This window comes from Diorhabda carinulata, chromosome X (genome assembly GCF_026250575.1).
Source record: "Diorhabda carinulata isolate Delta chromosome X, icDioCari1.1, whole genome shotgun sequence".
NCBI classification, from domain to species: domain Eukaryota; kingdom Metazoa; phylum Arthropoda; class Insecta; order Coleoptera; family Chrysomelidae; genus Diorhabda; species Diorhabda carinulata.
The window spans coordinates 62,871,846-62,889,687 of record NC_079472.1 but is presented as its reverse complement, the minus strand read 5'-3'; the positions used below and the strand labels follow the sequence as shown (position 1 = coordinate 62,889,687).

Genomic DNA, 17,842 nt, shown 5'->3' with positions numbered 1-17,842 from the left:
TCAATGTCAGGGGAATGAGCAACTGATTACAATATTTAAACAAATGAATTATGTTGTTAAACTCTATTCCTTGCGTTATTTCATATCTTACAGCAGTAAGATAATACGATGCCGGATGCTATCCCTGTACTGTACACCTGATCTAGCGGCTTTTGCAGCAATGCGACACTCGCCATCCCACGCGGTTTTTTATTTGTGTGTATATTACGGTGCCACTGATTTAGACCAATAACGATGCTGCGCTGCGCTTCGTCCGTAATATTCACGTGCTTATCTTTGTTTTCGTTTACTATTTTCTTCGATAAATAGACTTTAGATGAAATATTTTTATATAAATTTCTTTTCGTAATAATTTGTTGGTTATTCAAAAATACATTTCTAGTAAAATAAATTTTATTATAAAATTTACAGTAATTTTAAGAACAATAAATCTACATTAAATTATCGAAATCAATTTTTTGTTGCTATTAGTAAGTTAATATAAGACTGTAAATATTTTCAATATGCATAATGTATGATGTGTTAACTTGTGAGTCCTTACAATTACAAATTGATTAATATTTCAGTTTTTCATATTAAATTTTGATCTCAATATCGGTTTTATTAATTTTTGAAAAATTTACCTTGTATACCACTACCCAAAAGAAAAAACTGCATTAATGTGAGTTGGTTTTAGCATAAAATATTTAAAAGATTGTGTAGCTCAAATCTGCCGAATGGGGATGAAAAATAATTAAAAAGTACTAAAAAACAACTTTTTTGAAAATATATCAAAATTATAATAAATATATAAAAAAGAAGATTGAGGTAACATTATATTAAGTTATTAAGTTGTGAACATATATAACAATAAAATCTTCGGTGATTATAAACTTTTATAGGGATATAAATATTGTCTTTTTAAAAAAATTAATAGGAAAAATTCAATCCCTGTCTATCTATCCGTGTATATGTCAGTATGTCTAATTATTTCTCATTCTATCTATCTATCTATCTATCTTTTATACCTCTGTTTGTCTATGTTTCTACAATCTTTATCTATCTGTCTGCCCCTTTTATTCCTCTATTTGTCTGTGTTTCTTCCTTATGTCTTTCTATTTATCAGTTCGTATCTTTCATTTGTCTATGTTTCTATCTAACTGCCTCTTCAATTCCTCTATTTGTCTTTTTAATATTCTTGTCCAAAATTTCCGATTTTTTGATCAAATTTTTATTGCAAATACGTCAAAAATGTTTAAAGGGGCAATTGTATAGAAAATTTTAATATTATTTTTGTTTGGAACTTTTTTCATATATTTCTATTTTTTAGAGACATTTATTTTTTACTAAGTAAAATGCAGGCTTGTCTTTTGGATGGTAATACAAATCGTTAGTTTACTGGACTAATAGACGATGAGTAACTAAAATTTGGTTGTTAGTCTTTTCCTTAAACGTTTTTTTACTCTGATGTTCCTATTTTCTGCAACTAGTTTGGAATCGGCGAATTTATTGTCCATTTTCATAATGTAATACTCTTTATCAACATCTGTAAAACGAGCCATTCGCTTACCATCAAATGGAGAATCTGATCCTGGTGGGTGCATTCGCATCTAAAATTTATAAAAATACATTATTTACAATAAATTCCAAAGAAAAATTATTTTCAAATTACTAGATATATTGAAATGTTTATTAATAATCGCCCGTAAAAAAACTATCAAAGTGACAGGTGGTTAGAAAATGTACGAGGATTGTTTTAAAAAAATTCCTACCTCAACCTATAATCGTGAAATTTTGGGCAGCCGAATGACGACTTAGATTCGGGACGACCAAAAACTGTCGGATTGAGGTTAGAAAGATAGAAAAAGCTATAGGAATGTCAATGGCATAATACTGATTGAAGAAATAGGTTGCGTGTTTGCTCACTTTGGACCAAAACAGCATTGGTATAAACATTTTCAAAGCCTTTCTCTAAAACGTCAATTGAGGATTAGTGATCAAAATATTTTCATTTATTTTCATAATTACGATAGAATATTTTGGATCTGGTGGTTTCGAATGATGGATTGGTACTCGAGCAACAACCTTCCCAGACAAACACTAGAAAACAACAGATCCGTTTCCGCGATGAAAGACATCTCCGGTTAACCGTAAAGTGTATGACAACCATTAGATTTCACATAACTATTCAGATTTCTTCTAGAGAAGAAGTATAATGATAAAAAAAAATAACTTTAGAATAATGATGTGCAAACTCTAATTGATAAAAATACAAAAAAATCTTCTTTAGGGTGCATTCCACTAAGCACTCACGATAATCACGTTCAGGATATAAGTGGAATGGAGTGGATTTAATGGAGTGTTTAACTGATTTACATTAAAGTAAAATCAAAATATCTTCTGCGACGATGGTAAAAAATTGATGGTGCGTCACAAAAATGCTTCAAAAGTACTTATAATATCCCATACCAGATCAAATAATGAGATATATTCTCATGGTTGCAATCTGCGATGCTCGAGTTTTGAAAATACCGCCAATTCTTTCAACGCTCACTTCGACTCAACTTTTGACAAGGCTCATAGTGAACGTTAGTCACGACGTCATAAGTGGCGTTCTCGCCGCGACCACAATGATCGTAGTCTTAGTTGAACGCGCCCTTAGAATCACGATGTTACTATAGGTTTTTTCGTGGTAGCTGCACTGACAGAACTAGTTCAGGAAGTGTACACTAAAGCGTTCTTTATAGCAGAAGCAACGGTAGTTTCGCTGTTCTTAGTAGCAGTGCAAGAGAACTAGTTGTAGTAGTGCAATAAGAGGTTTGTTTTTGGTGACTGCACTGGAACTGTACCAGTGCAAGCCAAGTCATGAGTGTATAGAATTACTTCGAGCGAATACCAATAACGATATAGTGCAGAGAGCAATGGAGCATTTATTATATGTTGTATTTGAGATTTTTTGATGTGATTCAGGCCTTGAAGTATTAACAATGTTTATAAACGATTTAGTCCTTTTTGATATTTTACATTCGTCTGATGACGAAGATGTAATGCCACCGTTTCCAGATTACACTTGAGCTGTTATGCTACAAAAACGCTATAGTGTACACTTCCTAAACTAGTTCTGCCAGTACAGCTACCAAGAACAAACCTAATTGTAATCTGGAAACGGTCGCACTATATCCTCGTCATCGGACAAAATATCAAAAAGTTCTAAATCGTTTTGCATTATTGTTAATACTACAAGGCCTGAATCACTTCAAATAACCTCTCAAATACAACAATCAACAAATGCTGAATTGTTCTCTGCATTATATCGTTCTGTGTATTCGATGTAACTAATTCTATACACTCATGAACTGACCTGCACTGGTCCAGTTCGGTATAGCTACCAAGAACAAACCTTATATGTCACCTGTCAACGAATTCACACTACTGCGTTCCCTGTGTTGGGTATGATTAATCATACCCCAACCTACCAGGTATTTAACAAACAATTCTGCCATGAACTACATCAAAATATGCTGCATATTCAAAATTATTTATTTAAAATATATTGGGAAAGCTTAACTATAGTAAAAAAAGGCAATTATTGTTTGAACTAATGATTGGCAATCTATTTTTCGAACTCGAGTTCAATTGAGTTGATTATCATTACCTTAGAAATCATATTAATTCTATAATTACTAAACTTACCTTGATATGAATATGCATCTTCTATCTTTTTAAATTGTATCGCGTCTTATACAATGAGTTGAGTAAGTGAGTAAATAAATATTAAATATGACCCGATACGTTATTTTTTTAAATTAACAACATCAAATGGTTTTTAATGTTCTGTTTTCTTGAAGCGTCAGTTTTTATTGATAATATCGCTTCTTCAAAACTCTATTAAGAAAATCTTGTATTTTTTCAAATATTCATTCCTAAATTGTCCCACATTTTTTGACAATACGTTGTACTGTGCCTCAATAATGTGATGTAGTTCATATCGGATCATACTATTTTGCGAAGAGGAAAAAATACAAAGTTTATTACAACCACTTTTCACTATTGGGGATTGTATGACGATTTAAGTAAATTATTTTGTCAGAGATGCTCTTTCTTATACAGAAAGTTATTTCGAAAATTTTTTAACCTTCCAAGAATTTAACTAAGTTGAAATTTCTGGAACCGTTGGCGATATTCATACTAGTAGTTTACCTTCAGTGTCTGAAGACGATAACTTGGTTATCGAAACGCGCATCAGTCAGTGTATTTGTGAGTGTTTTCAGTACTTCCAAGAATTTATTGATTATAGTCTGTACAATTTGAATTTCTTTCTTCATGAAACGTACGTGAATTATAAATAATGTGAAGCTTTCATTTTTTTAAATCTTGATGTAAGTAAATAAAGTGTGATACTTCTGTAACGAATCTGTCCCTTTTTCTGGCATATAAATATCTTTTCATATGAGGATATGTTTCCTAATATGTACACAGATTGGTGGATATCGATAGATAAGAAAATAAGAAAAAGTTATTGAGGATGAAGCTGTTTATGGTTACGTTTGAAAGAAATATCTCGAGCCACCGTGTTTCGCTGGTTTTTTGAATTCTATCGTGGCCGCACTTCGCTACAGGATGAATTTCGTGAAGGTCGTGCAAAATCGATTGTTGTACCAGGAAACATGTGGCAAAAAAGCTCTTGTCGATTGGTGCAAAGATATACCGAAAAAATCGTGGTGCTTCAATCATGGATCTATGCTTATGAAGCTAAACAATCGATTGTATGGGACTATAGATATATTACCGTGAAATCACTCGTATAGATATAATTGTAAATTCAAATAAAAAAGTATTCACCAGCTATATAAAATTTCCGAAATTTTTAATTCACGTAGGATCAAATTCTATCAATAACTCACATAATTTTGATGCATTATATATTCGAAACTTCATCAAGATCCAAGGTGGGTGGTATACTGAAGATGAGCCAAAGTGGGACTAAAAAAACGTCATACAGAAAAGAATATGTATCAAAATAATTTGCTTAAATTCGTCATACTCTGTACTACATATTATTCATTCTAAATACACCAGCATTCAGAATTATACTGATTGGGGCACGTTTTTTCTGAAGACGATTACTTGGTTATCGAAACGGACTTCAGACCAACGTTTGCAGAACTTCCAACTTAATTATGTAAATCATTGTACGTTTCATTTTAATATACGAGGTCTGGCTATTGAATAACGAGACTGCGCGCCTAGGGGGCGCCCTAGACATAGATATCTTATCTATGTACACCCAAATAACGTTTTCGTCATAATTATAATATTTGTGCAGTAGCGGTTTGTAACGAACGTGACTGAGTGCTATAAATTGTTGCAAGCGCTTTAGTGAGGGCCGAGAGAGCGTTTTTTTCGACATTAACGATATCGTGATGACTGAATGAGTTCCAGAGGATCAATCTGTCAACCAGACTTACTATTTGTCAGTTTTGGCAACACATCGAGAATGAGTTCGTAAAAAACGCCCCGGAAAGGTGTGCGGCGAGGAAAGGGGGGTATAATGAAGGGGAGCATTCGAATGTAGAACAATTTTTATAATAAAACCCTTTTTCGTAACCAGTCTCGTTATTTAATAGCCAGACCTGGTAGCAAATATTTCAATATACAATAAATTTATGAAATTGCAAATATGTTTTATTCACTTATAACCTATAGTTTTAACAAATTATGGAAATACAAAAAAAAAATTATAAAAAACACGAAATATACAGGTAACTTTAATAATCGTGTTAGTGAAGCAAAATATACAAAAATTAAAAGTGTTAGAATAAGTTAAATTAAGCAATTGATTTTATGATTAAGGCAGTGTCTTAAGCTGTTATTAATTATATCTTAGGATTAATTCGTTTCTTTCCCATTTATTAGTCCTCAGCTGAAGCTTTTTTGAGACGTTTCTGTAAAAAAATATTACCGTTTAGTTTTGTTCGAAACAGGGTTGGTTTTTTTAATAGCAAATTTATGACTACGTAATCACCAAGGCCGTCGAAAATCGGCTGTTATGCCAGAAAACATCGATGCATTGCGTAAACAGATATTGCAAGATCATCATTTGGTAAAAAAGCTCATGTCGATTGGCGCAAAGATAGGCCGAAAAAATCGCGGTGCTTCAAAAGACGTGTATAAGATCATGGATACCGCTTACTTTGACCGTTTCTTCGGAGTAATTACGTTCAATTAGAGCAACGTAGAATGATCAATTCTGAATGATACACCAGCATTTGATTGCCTGAAAAAATCAGGGAATCCAATCGCAGAAAACGAATCAGCGATATAAATTTTTTAAATTTGGTGCAATCATAACTAAAGACGCTATCAAAATTGTACATCTTAAAAATTATTTTTCTCAGTTAAGATTGCACCAAATTTTAAAAACTTCATATTGCTGAACGTAGGACAGAAATCCCTTTCCAACAAGGTGACACACGACCTCCTTACTTATTTCAAATTTTCGAGGGAGTGCTTATCATTCAGATGGAGTGCTGGATGGGGATAATATTCCCATACTGTAAATAGTCAATTCAATAATACAAATTCATCTGTTCCAGGTTTTTTACGTAGTACATAATAACGCTAAAACTGAATTTAATCCATACAACTTTGGATTTATGATCTGAACAAGATTAAAATGCTCGGGAGTCTAATTGAAAGAAGTTATTTCTTGAATCGAAATGGAGAATATAAAGTTTGTGAGCAAATTATTGAATGCTTAGGTGAGAGATTATGTGTAGACACACCATCGACGTCAGTCACAAGCTTTCATAGAGAAAAGGATTCCAGTCTAAAAAGTGTTCAAGGTTGCTGAAGAAACATTTAATAATCAATAGAGAATCGACGGAAAATTCGTAATCTATAAACTAAAGTCATGGATCAACCATTTTTAATTGTTTTGTTTCAAATCATGGCTGCAGAGAAAGTTTAAGTTCAGGAACACCAAATTCAAAAATAGTGATATTGGAAGCATCAACAAAAATAATCTCAAAAAAAATCATGGAAACCATCGATTTGTAGGTTAACGGGTGATCGATCGTAACACATTCAGATTAATAGGGACTGAGAGGAATAACAATTTAAAACAGATCATAAGTGATAAACTATGTGTTCCAAATGTTCCAATAAGGGTAAAAATATTAATATATATTTGAAAAAATTGTACATAAATGGATAAATGGGAGGAGATGGAACTTAGATGTTCAATTTTACAACGCATTCTTGCTAGCAAGCCATCGTATGTTCCATACATAAACAATTTTGCAAAAATAACATGTTTTGCGCCTCTTGCAATATTTGCAATTTCCCTCTTGCCTGGGAGGGGATTAGGATCAACTTCTTTAGTATATATATATATTGGTTAATGCCTCGAAGAATATTAAATTACAATTCCTCTGAAGAGCGTGATGTAAATCCACCTTTTTGTCGATATTAATATCCTCAATGGCTCGCAATTGCAAGGATAGGGTGTAACTATTAATTAGTTTCGACGTTACTACGTCTCATCTGAAGGTTTAACACCCCTCGTTGGCGCTTGAGAACCGAACCGAAGACAACGTCAAAGAGCGAACGATAAGTCCAACTGCGAACCATTGGTCAGGTAGAAATCTAACGTAGTTGCCGATAATATAGATTTCCATGGAAAATAAATTGTGTAAAGTGTATCAAAATAAAGGATTTCTACTATTCACCTCTGAAATAATTTCGCAATTCAATATTTCGAAAATGTATTCCGCCGTTTTTCAAAGGGGAAAACAACTACTTTCCTGGCTAATGGCTTGACGAATATTGAATTACAACTGCTCTGAATAGCGTGATCTAAATCGACCTTTTTGTCGATATTAACACCCCAATATACATTTCAGTTTAGTTTAAAACCACCGTGTATAATAAGAAAGAGAAAATAATAAATAGTGTTTTCGGCATTTCTATTTCAATTGGTGATTACGTATTTAGCATTTGGTCATAAATAGCCTAACGCCTACCCTGATTGAAAGTTTATTTTAATAAAATATCCACTTATTAATCAATAAATACACTTTCAAGGTTTTTTACGATGACTTAATACATATGAGCAAATGCATAAAAATTACCAAGGTAGTTATTTTAATTTATAGAATTGACACAAAAGACACAAAATCAATATCTACTATAATTGATTAACTTGATAGATCGCAGTAGTTTACACATAATTAAATAAAAATTCGCGTTGAATTAATGGTTAAATAAATCCGGAAACTAGCTAGACTAAAGGTCGGTTTCTTAGCCTTTCAATTAAGTCCTATCCTTACTATTATTCACTGGATAATCAAAAATTTTGTTTCTCTACCTTCTAATAAATAAAAACTTTAAATAATTCGAGTTATTTATAATAAATAATAGTCAAGTTTCCAGAGACCAAAAAAGGGGTTCACCTTACAAGGTGGGGTAGAAGATTTATTTTTTTTTTCGCTTTAATGCGTATAAAGAGTAAAATTTGAAAAAATGTGAGTAAATCTGGGCTCGGCACAAGTTTTGGTAGCCGAAAAACCTCGAATCTTTCGGACATTTTCGGTTTTTTCGCAATATCTCGAAAAGGAGTGGTTCTAGCGAAAAACAGTCCCTATACAAAATTGTAGAGCAATAAATTCCCTATAAATTTTATACTCACCTTTTTATTCTACGATCAATAGGGAGCGAGCTACAGCATTTCAAAGACGGACCATTTTTCTCAAAACGGTAAAAAAGTCAAGTAACGCCTTCTTTTGTGTGTGTGTTATTGCGACCCATGCATTCTTTGATTCTATTTTTTACTTAGATTTTTGTCGAATAAGGTTCTCCAGACCTTTTTGAGAAAAATGGTACATCTTTGAAGTGCTGTAGCTCGCTCCCTATTGGTCGTAGAAGAAACAGTTGAGTATAAAATTTATAGGGAATTTATTGCTCTACAACTTTGTATAGTTTTTCGCTAGAACCACTCCTTTTCGAGATATTGCGAAAAAACCGAAAATGTCCGAAAGATTCGAGGTTTTTCGGCTACCAAAAGTTTAGTCACATTTTTGATATTTTACTTTTTGAACCCATTAAAACGAAATAAAAAAATAAAATCTTCTACCCCACCTTTTATAAGGTGAAATCCTCTGAGAACTGGACTATAAGTTACTAGGCAATCACAAATCAATGAAATAGTTGGAAACATAAACCAAAAACTGCACTGAAAGAAAATAATCATCGAATTATTTCAGTAATTATGATAATAGTATAAGTCATAAAGGACTTAATACATTATCCAAATATTTCATCTTTCTCTAAAGACGTGTTTCCAGTACTATTCAACCTCTCGAGAAGAAGATGTCCAGCTTTCGTACCATCTCTTGAAAGGTCGACCGGGAGGTCTCCTTTAATTTGGTTTTTTATCTTTTGTCCATTTAGCCCATCGATCTTCCATCATTATGTTGACGTGGTTTCTCCAATATCGTCGTTTTGATTTCGGGAATCGTACTATATCCCGAATTTTCAGATCTCTTATGCTTATTTTCTTAAATGATCTCTTGGACTCACACCTTTCATGGTTCTCAACGTTTTCATCTCTACTGTCGTCATCATGTTATTCGTTTTTGTTGTGTCCGCTCGAGTTTCCCCTGCCTATGTAAATATAGGTCTTAAAAGATTATTTTGTATATGCGAACTTCAGTATAGGTGGACATATATTTGTTTTTCCATATGAAGTCCCGTAGATATCCAGAGGTTCTTGAGGCTTTAATTACTTGGGTTCTTACCTCTAGTTGTAAGTTGTTGGCGCTTGTGATCTCGACTCCTCCATTCTTTGAATCTTTGATTTGATTTATTTGTTTGTTTTATCTATTCAAAAAGGCATTTGATTCTATAAATCATTATGAAGTTTTAAAAGCTGCCATATAGACCACCGCTATATTTCTATATTACAGCACATATACCAGCAGGTAACAGCTAAATTCAAAATATATGTAATATGTATGTAATAATTCAATTCACAACTTTGAGAAAAAACTATTTATGATTAATTAAACTAGCGTACTCGACAAATGTCAAACTATTAAATACCCAGTATCGGTGTACAAGTGGTCTTAAATACTAAATCTTATCGTATACAATAACTATAATTAATTATAAAATAGATATTTATGGTCGCTTAGAGTCACATCAATAAATATAAGTAATTTGAGACGATACTTTATTGCAGCCTCCAGTGTCTAGTAACCTAACCTAACCTACCCAAACCAAATTAGTTTACACCTGCGTGTATAGTAAGAGAAAACAAGAATATGTTTCAATCAATCTGTGGTTGAAAGTCATTCTTTGAATATTCGATTAATTTGAATTATTTGTTTGTTTTATCTATTTGAAAAGGCACTTGACTCTATAAACCATTATGAAGTTTTAGACGCTGCCATTGCATACACTGATGAATGGGGTTGTCGTTTACATCTAGTTCATAACTTGTAGGCTCTTTTGTCATTCATTCTGTTTTTTTACAGATATCTACATATTAAGGTTTTCGGCTGTTGTTAGCATCATCATCGTTATCGGTTATCAATATTGAGTCATCGGCATAGCATAATATCTTTATTGATCTTCGTCCCATCTTGTATCCTCCAAAATCATCTATTACACTATTATTTTATCCATAACTAAATTGAATAAGAATAGGATCCGACTGTCACCTTGTTGAATTCCTGTTAGTATTGGAGGTTTAAGGTTAGGTTAGTTTTACAACATTTACATACATGTAAAACTTCTCCCTTTTTTCGTTATGTTATTATTTGGATATAATTTTTTTTGATAAATTATTATTATTAATACTGACCTTACCTGTTTACACATTTCAAAAAAGCATTTAATATAATTTAAATCATTTGTTCAAATATATTTGTTTTATTAAATTTGATCGTTATTTACATGAAATGAAAATTGACCACAAGAAAAACCTTGAAAATGCATTGAATCCCTTTATACAAAAAAATTAATTTTGAATATCAATAATTAATTCAGCCACATACCATTATCCTGTATTTTTCTTTGCAGGCATAATTAGATTCATCAACATTTTGATAACAATCACTTTTGTAATCTTCAGGTAGTGGTTTACCTTCAAATTCACACAACTTTTTAAGAGGTCTTGCCCTAAAATTTATGAGAAATATCCTAGTTAATGTTTAAAGGGGCATAGAGAACATTAGATAAAAAATTAAAATATTGTATGTACAACATAATACATCACTCAATAATACTATACACAGATGGCGCTGCCATTGTTGAATCCATATGACGTGTATGAGGTACCGATTTTGAAAAGACTATTTGTGAAATTTCATGACACTTCGATTAGAAAGAAAAAAGTAACGCCTCGAAAATGAGTGTTTGAACAGCTCTTTGCTTGAAAAGTACAGAGAACTTCTTTTTAAGGTCACAATATTCATATTCTCTCTCGTTCGAGACACTTTATCTATGGAACCTGAGAGGATAGAGAAATCGTTGTCATTCTGTCTTTCGTAGTCGGAACAGCTTCCACTTATAGAAACTGTTCTAATAAAAGTAATACATATGTGCAGTAATAAAAACTATTTTTCTGTGTTTCTGGACATATTAAGGCGTTTTTACTTTCCAGATGTGGCTTTTAAACCTTTCGATAAACCATCTACAAAAGCTTGATATTTTTCTTTTTACATTTGAATTTTGCCAAATTTTTGTAACGATATGTCCTTTATTCAACGAGGTTTCATTTGTATAATATATTTTTCTACCCTTTCTTCAAAACCCTGCTATTTCTTTCAGATATTTTCAGGGATATTTCCATTAGATCAAAAAGATAAAACTTCTTTTTTCGCGATCAAATAGAAACAATGTTTATTGCAATACTTGAAAACTTACGAGTCTCGAGGATAAGTACTGCACGAAACTAAAAGTAAAAACTCCTTCGCTAATAAAACACAAAAATTTCGGTTCTTGCTTTACGAAAGACTACAGCACGTATATGAAACTGACAGAAATCACCTGGACGTTTGCGATGTTGCAATATCGTAGGTTCAATTGGTGAAGTCAATTTGATCTCGACTATTTTATCTACTGATATAGAAAGACTTGTTGGTACCTTCAAGTTGAATCATACAATCTGACTACGGTTCGTTTTGCATTGAACGTTTTATTGCCAAGAAGAAATTTGAACAGTTTAAAAATAAACAATTAATCACTTCCCCAACAGGGACAAATAAATTAGTTATAAGGTGCTACTTAAGTTTTGAAAAAGACAAATAAAAATTTATAATTAGTTATAGCTTTATTGTTTTTCAAAATATTTTCCATTATAATCAATACACTGTTGTATGAGTTTGAACCAATTATAAACCATGAATTCGAAGTTTTGACTATTCAAAAACGTTTTTGTTTTGAACTGATGTGTGAGAGCTCGCATTTTCGTGGTGGAGAATGATTCGTCTTCTACGATTGGTCTCCCAAATTTTTTCGAACACTGACACATAAAAATAAAATAAACTGTGCAGTAGAATACCTGTGACGACCGGAGACAGCCTCAACCCGATCTTGTTCAGCATAATGGATGCGATTATAAACGAGGTGAAGCAAGCTGGAAGAGGATACCAAAAGGGAAACAAAGATCACGCAATGATCATCTCAGAAGACGAAGACAACTTACTGTATAGGTTTGAACCAATAGCGAAAGCTTCTAACATGCAAATATCCCTGAAGAAAACCAATTCTTTTACAGTATCCAGTGAACCGAGAAGATGTAAACTCGCAATATACGATCAGAACAAGTGATGTCATTCAAATATCTAGGAGCGAACATAACAAGACCAGTAATGACATATGCGATAGAGATTTGAGCAGAGATCACCATAATTAAGCTGACATCCAGGATGTAGTGAGTGGACAGAATGTCAAAGACAAGTTGGCAAAGATTGCAAAGGAAGAAAAACGCTGGTCTTCATCATCCAAGCTGCAGCTAGGCAACGATTGATGCAAACACAGGACTAACGTCCTAACGTACGATGAAGAAGAAGAAGAAGACATAGAGATAGAGATTTTCTCAATTTTTATCAAACTATTTGAACGTATAGACTTTCGAGAGTGTGTAAAAATTTATTTTTGTAGTTTGTTGTTTCAGAACCCACTTATTTTTCAATTAACGCACGCCGATGCTTCTCTTTTGGTTGGTATTCAAAAATTTAACGACTTTTTGATACAGGGTAACTGTCTAATTTAATTGGCCTATAAAATCGCTCTAAACAATTGCGGATTTTAATGTTGTGTGAGTATACTTTGAAGTGAGATATACAATATGATGCACTTTAATAAAACCTGGGTACAGGTACATAATCAAATATATATATAGGGTGTTCGGCGGATCATTGAACATATTCAGGCAATAAAAAAATCCAGGTCTTAAAAAAACTTTTTATAGAATTTTTTTTAGTTTTTTGGAAATTTTGTCACTTTCGTAACTCTGACCCCGTGTATCTTTTTCATTTTTGTAGCTGGGGCCTAAATTTTTTTCTTTATTAGAATCTTGGTGAATGGCATGGCTAATAAAAATTAATATTGGTCGCGAATTATGGCTAGAAACTAACTTGTGGGCCGCCGAACTCCAAAGAAAAGTTAAAAAAGATTTTAAACTTCAACATTGCGTTGCGTTTAAAAAAAAAGTAGAAGTGATAGGAAGCTTCTGATTTTATAAAAACATCGCTAGAGTGTAGGCTTTCTAACGGTATGTAATTTGTTTCGATATCTTTCTCCTAACCGGAATTTTTTTTACGCAGTTGGACCGTTTCGACGAAATTCGACTTAATGTTCAAAGTTAAATGTTTTGCGAAATTTACCATTCAATAGCAATAATTCCCGACCAATATTAATTTTTATTGGCCATGCCATTCACCAAGATTCTAATAAAGAAAAAAAATTAGGCCTAGCTATAAAAATGAAAAAGTTACAGGAGGTCAGAGGTACGAAAATGACAAAATTTCTAAAAAAAACTTCTATAAAAAGTTTTTTTAAGAACTGGATATTTTTTTATTGCCTGAATAGATAGAAAATGACCCCGCCTACGCCCCGTGTTCAACGATCTGCCGAACACCCTATATGAAGGCGATTTAATTGAAATTTCACTTACGCTGATTATATCATTAGATTTCGTTATATTTCTGATGTCATCTGTCAAAATTTGACGTGAATCTAATTAATATATTACTCAAATAAAGAAAACTTTTCGTTGATAAGTAAATATAGTGGAAAAAGTTTTAATTATACGGTATTTTTCACGTGAAAAAATAGTTAAAGAAAGAGTGCTTTTGAAGTGTTTCTTGAGGTTGATTATGTATATTATACAGGATGTCCCACGAGTTAAAACTACCTGTATATGGCAAAATACTTAAAGTAAAATCATGAAAATTCCTACGGTTGGGTTTTCGGATACGATTTTTTTAACTAAAATATTCTCAAAGATTTCTACTGGAGGTCGACTGTAACTTTGTTATTTTGAATAGAACATCCTGTATATTAATACATTTTTGAAGTCTGCTTAAAATTTTAATATACTTTTATCTAAAAACCTTTTACGAAAAATACTTTTTGAGTTATTAATTTTTTTGTAAAAAATTTGACTGTTGCAGACCCTTATAAATTATTTTTTTACGGGGATACCCTTAAATATATGAAAATGGTTTACATTCGGTTGCTTTTAGCAAGGTCAGACGTATTAGAATCTATGATGAATAATTTTTCATTTTATACAAGGTGTGTATAAAAAGTGTTCAAAGTTTAACTTCATAAATATCAAATTTTTTTTTAAATAGAACCACCCGGTTTTTTCTATTTTAATGCATTCAGGAGTAAAAAAAAATAAGTCAAATTCATGTTTATTCTTCTATATCTAAACTTCATCTTAAAAAGATCGACCCAAACGTAGTAGTTTTTATGATTTTACTATGAGTATTTTGCCATATACAGATAGTTTTACCTCGTCGTAGGACACCCTGTATAATATCAAGAATTGTGAGTCATTATATTTGTTTTTCGGAAAATATGATTAACTAATTGTGAATCCTAATCCAAAATCCGTGGAAAATTCAGTAATTTATAAATAAAAATTCATTATACTTACTTAACAATCATTTTGTCAAGTCCCGTATACTTATGAATTGGACAATAAAAAACATCTGGTGTATTTTTATCGTATATAATACTTTTTCTTGTCATATCTTTTTCACAATTAACGAAAATTGCGAGTAAACATAATGAAAATGTTATAACGCCTTTCATTTTTCTGAAACAATGAAAATTCTAATTTAAATTTTATACTACTAGATATTAGAGAAGAATTTTTTGAAGCCATTTAAGGTAATTTGAATATTTTTTACCACGCACACATAAGTCATTCAAAAATTTAGAAATTTAATTCTATCCTAGCAACAATTTTTATAGAAGTTATTGAAAAAAAAATCATTTTTACTAAAACATTTCTACAATATTTTGTATAGTTTTTTATTATATTTTAACCTTGAGTTTTACATCACCTAACTGTTTTCACTAACCTTTCACTTATTTTTTACCTACTCATGTTTTTTCGAATATAAATCATTAATTTAATCTCACCTGTTTTCGTTGGTAACTTGTTGATGTTAATATGTACAATTTTTTGTGCTTCTGAAACACTTTCACCACTTCGTCATTCTTTGTACTTAAGGATCTCGAGATATTCGAACCTCACACTGAACGACCGTACAGTTATAAAAAAAAGGCGTGAATGTAAACTCGGTGTTCAACAGAGCAAATCTTTGCGCATATAACTCTCAATTATTTCTTCTTCTTCCTTGTGTGTTGACCACTCATATAAGCGTATAAGAAATTGTCTATACAGCGTGTAGTATAATTTTGTTCTTCCTGTACTAGTTCAATTCTAAAATAACGCATATCTTTATAATTTTTTAACGAAAATTAATTTTTTCCACGACAATGAGTAAATAAATAATTTCGAAATCAATTTCAACATTTTCTCTAGCTTTCTTTAAATCTCGGTTAGTCGCGCATGGAACTGGGACTCCCATTACAATTTCATAAAATAAAAATTATTACATCTAGATCATCGTGCGTCTAAAACTTACTTTCTGTGAACTCTTTGCCCGGTATTTTATAAAGAGGGTTAATTTTATTGGTTTACAAATCTTCCGCCACCTGCTTTAGGACTAATAGTCCCAGCGCGACTAAATATTATTACGAACTCGTCCTCCGCTTAGACCGTGAAGCCAGTCCTGGCCGGCTATAATGGAAATCTATAATTTGAGGAATACGCAGATTGGCGGCGTCTTTTATATTACCTTTGATGTATATTTTTTATAAATAATGACGAATAGAAGTACAACAGTACAAATATGAATAGAAGACGTTATAATCTTGATAACCCAAACGATATTGGTGAACTAAATCGATTGGCTTTCGACGAAATTGAAGAAAACATTCTGTTGATTGATGATAATTTGGAAATCGCGGATATTGAAGATAATATCGGAATTAAGTCTTACGATTCTGATACTGAGCACGAGGACGATGATTAAGATGAGGCAATGGAAGATAAAGAAGACAATAATTATTATATTGGTAGGCAAACATTTAACATTAGTCAACTGTTTTCTGAAAGTTGAAACGCTTTGGAGGCAAAAACAGACTTAATATTTCAGAAAATTGCCTGGTGTAGTTACCCGAAATGCAAAAAACGAAAAAACGAAAAGTAAAATGTTTGTCGACGATAATATTTTGAGTATTGTCGTCAAAAATAAAAATCAGAACTACAGTATTAATTTATATACTGTTTTTATAAAGAAGACATGTCAGGATTTGGACGTGCCTGGACGTAAAATATCACCATCCCCGCAAATTTGCTTCTTAGGTGTTTAGGTTGGGAGCAATATGTCACGTGGACGAATCAGCTAGAAATCTTAAATTTATTGATTCTCTAAATACAAGAAAAGTATTAAGAAAAGACTTTATCGGAAACGAGATCGAATGAATTTACAGATTTTTCCAATACTGTTGAATGTTGAGGCTGGGAGAAATATCTAGAAGAGAATAAAGACACGTGGCCGAATTAGCTAAGGCAGCCTCACGAAAACTTGGAGCCCTCTTCAAGACAGCTTTTGATCCTCTAAAAGGTCCAGAACCTTTGGAACTAAGCTCCCAAGCGTACCCTTAGGATGCTCGACTCAATACAGAGAGCAATTCATCTTAGAGGCGACCTAAAGTCGACCAGTTTAAAGCAAAAAAGAAAAGTCGCTGATCTGACTCCGCTTCACCGATACTACCACGGCAAATGCTTTTTGAAGCTGTGGAACTTTATCCCACCTAGATCAGTATTTGATAGTCAGACGTGGCTCACGAACATCGAGTTTGCCTGTAGACGCCAATTTATCGGGACTCCTTTCTTAGGTGAACTGCAAGCCCGTGGAATCAACTACACGTCTATCCCGAATACTTCAACCTACGGAAGTTCAACATCAATATCTAAAGGCATCTTCGCACGAGAAGCACCACTAGAACTATTGGAGTGCAATAGAGCTTACCCTCTTGTGCTAGCTTTATACATAAAAAAAATCAAGCAATAGGAGCATCCATGAGGAAGCACAACAAATTCATGTCCACTTCAAGCAAGGTAAACCTCACATATTAACCTATGTAGCTGAAACTAGAGCAGATTCAAGCAGGACAAAACAACTTGTCCGAACAACAGTGATGGAAACCTTTAGATCAATAGCTGGAGTAACCCTTTGGGACAGAGAGGAAAGCACACGTCGACAAATAG

General features: G+C 32.5%; 1 protein-coding gene across 5 annotated transcripts in view; it reads right to left on the bottom strand.

The window, feature by feature from the left end:
* Window positions 1-375: 375 nt before the first annotated feature.
* Window positions 376-17,842, bottom strand: part of LOC130902780 (uncharacterized) — a 37,714-nt gene continuing 20,247 nt past the window's right edge. For 3 of the 5 annotated variants that reach the window (XM_057815070.1, XM_057815069.1, XM_057815068.1), the window contains 3 exons: window positions 15,152-15,313; window positions 11,037-11,160; window positions 376-1,589 (listed from right to left, as the gene is read on the bottom strand). In XM_057815070.1, coding sequence (XP_057671053.1) covers window positions 1,401-1,589; window positions 11,037-11,160; window positions 15,152-15,309 — 471 coding nt within the window. In that variant the 5' untranslated portion in view covers window positions 15,310-15,313 and the 3' untranslated portion in view covers window positions 376-1,400. Of the gene's footprint in view, window positions 1,590-5,642; window positions 5,925-11,036; window positions 11,161-15,151; window positions 15,314-15,642; window positions 15,947-17,842 lie in introns of those variants that run through there. The other 2 variants (XM_057815066.1, XM_057815071.1) reach the window with 2 other exon arrangements.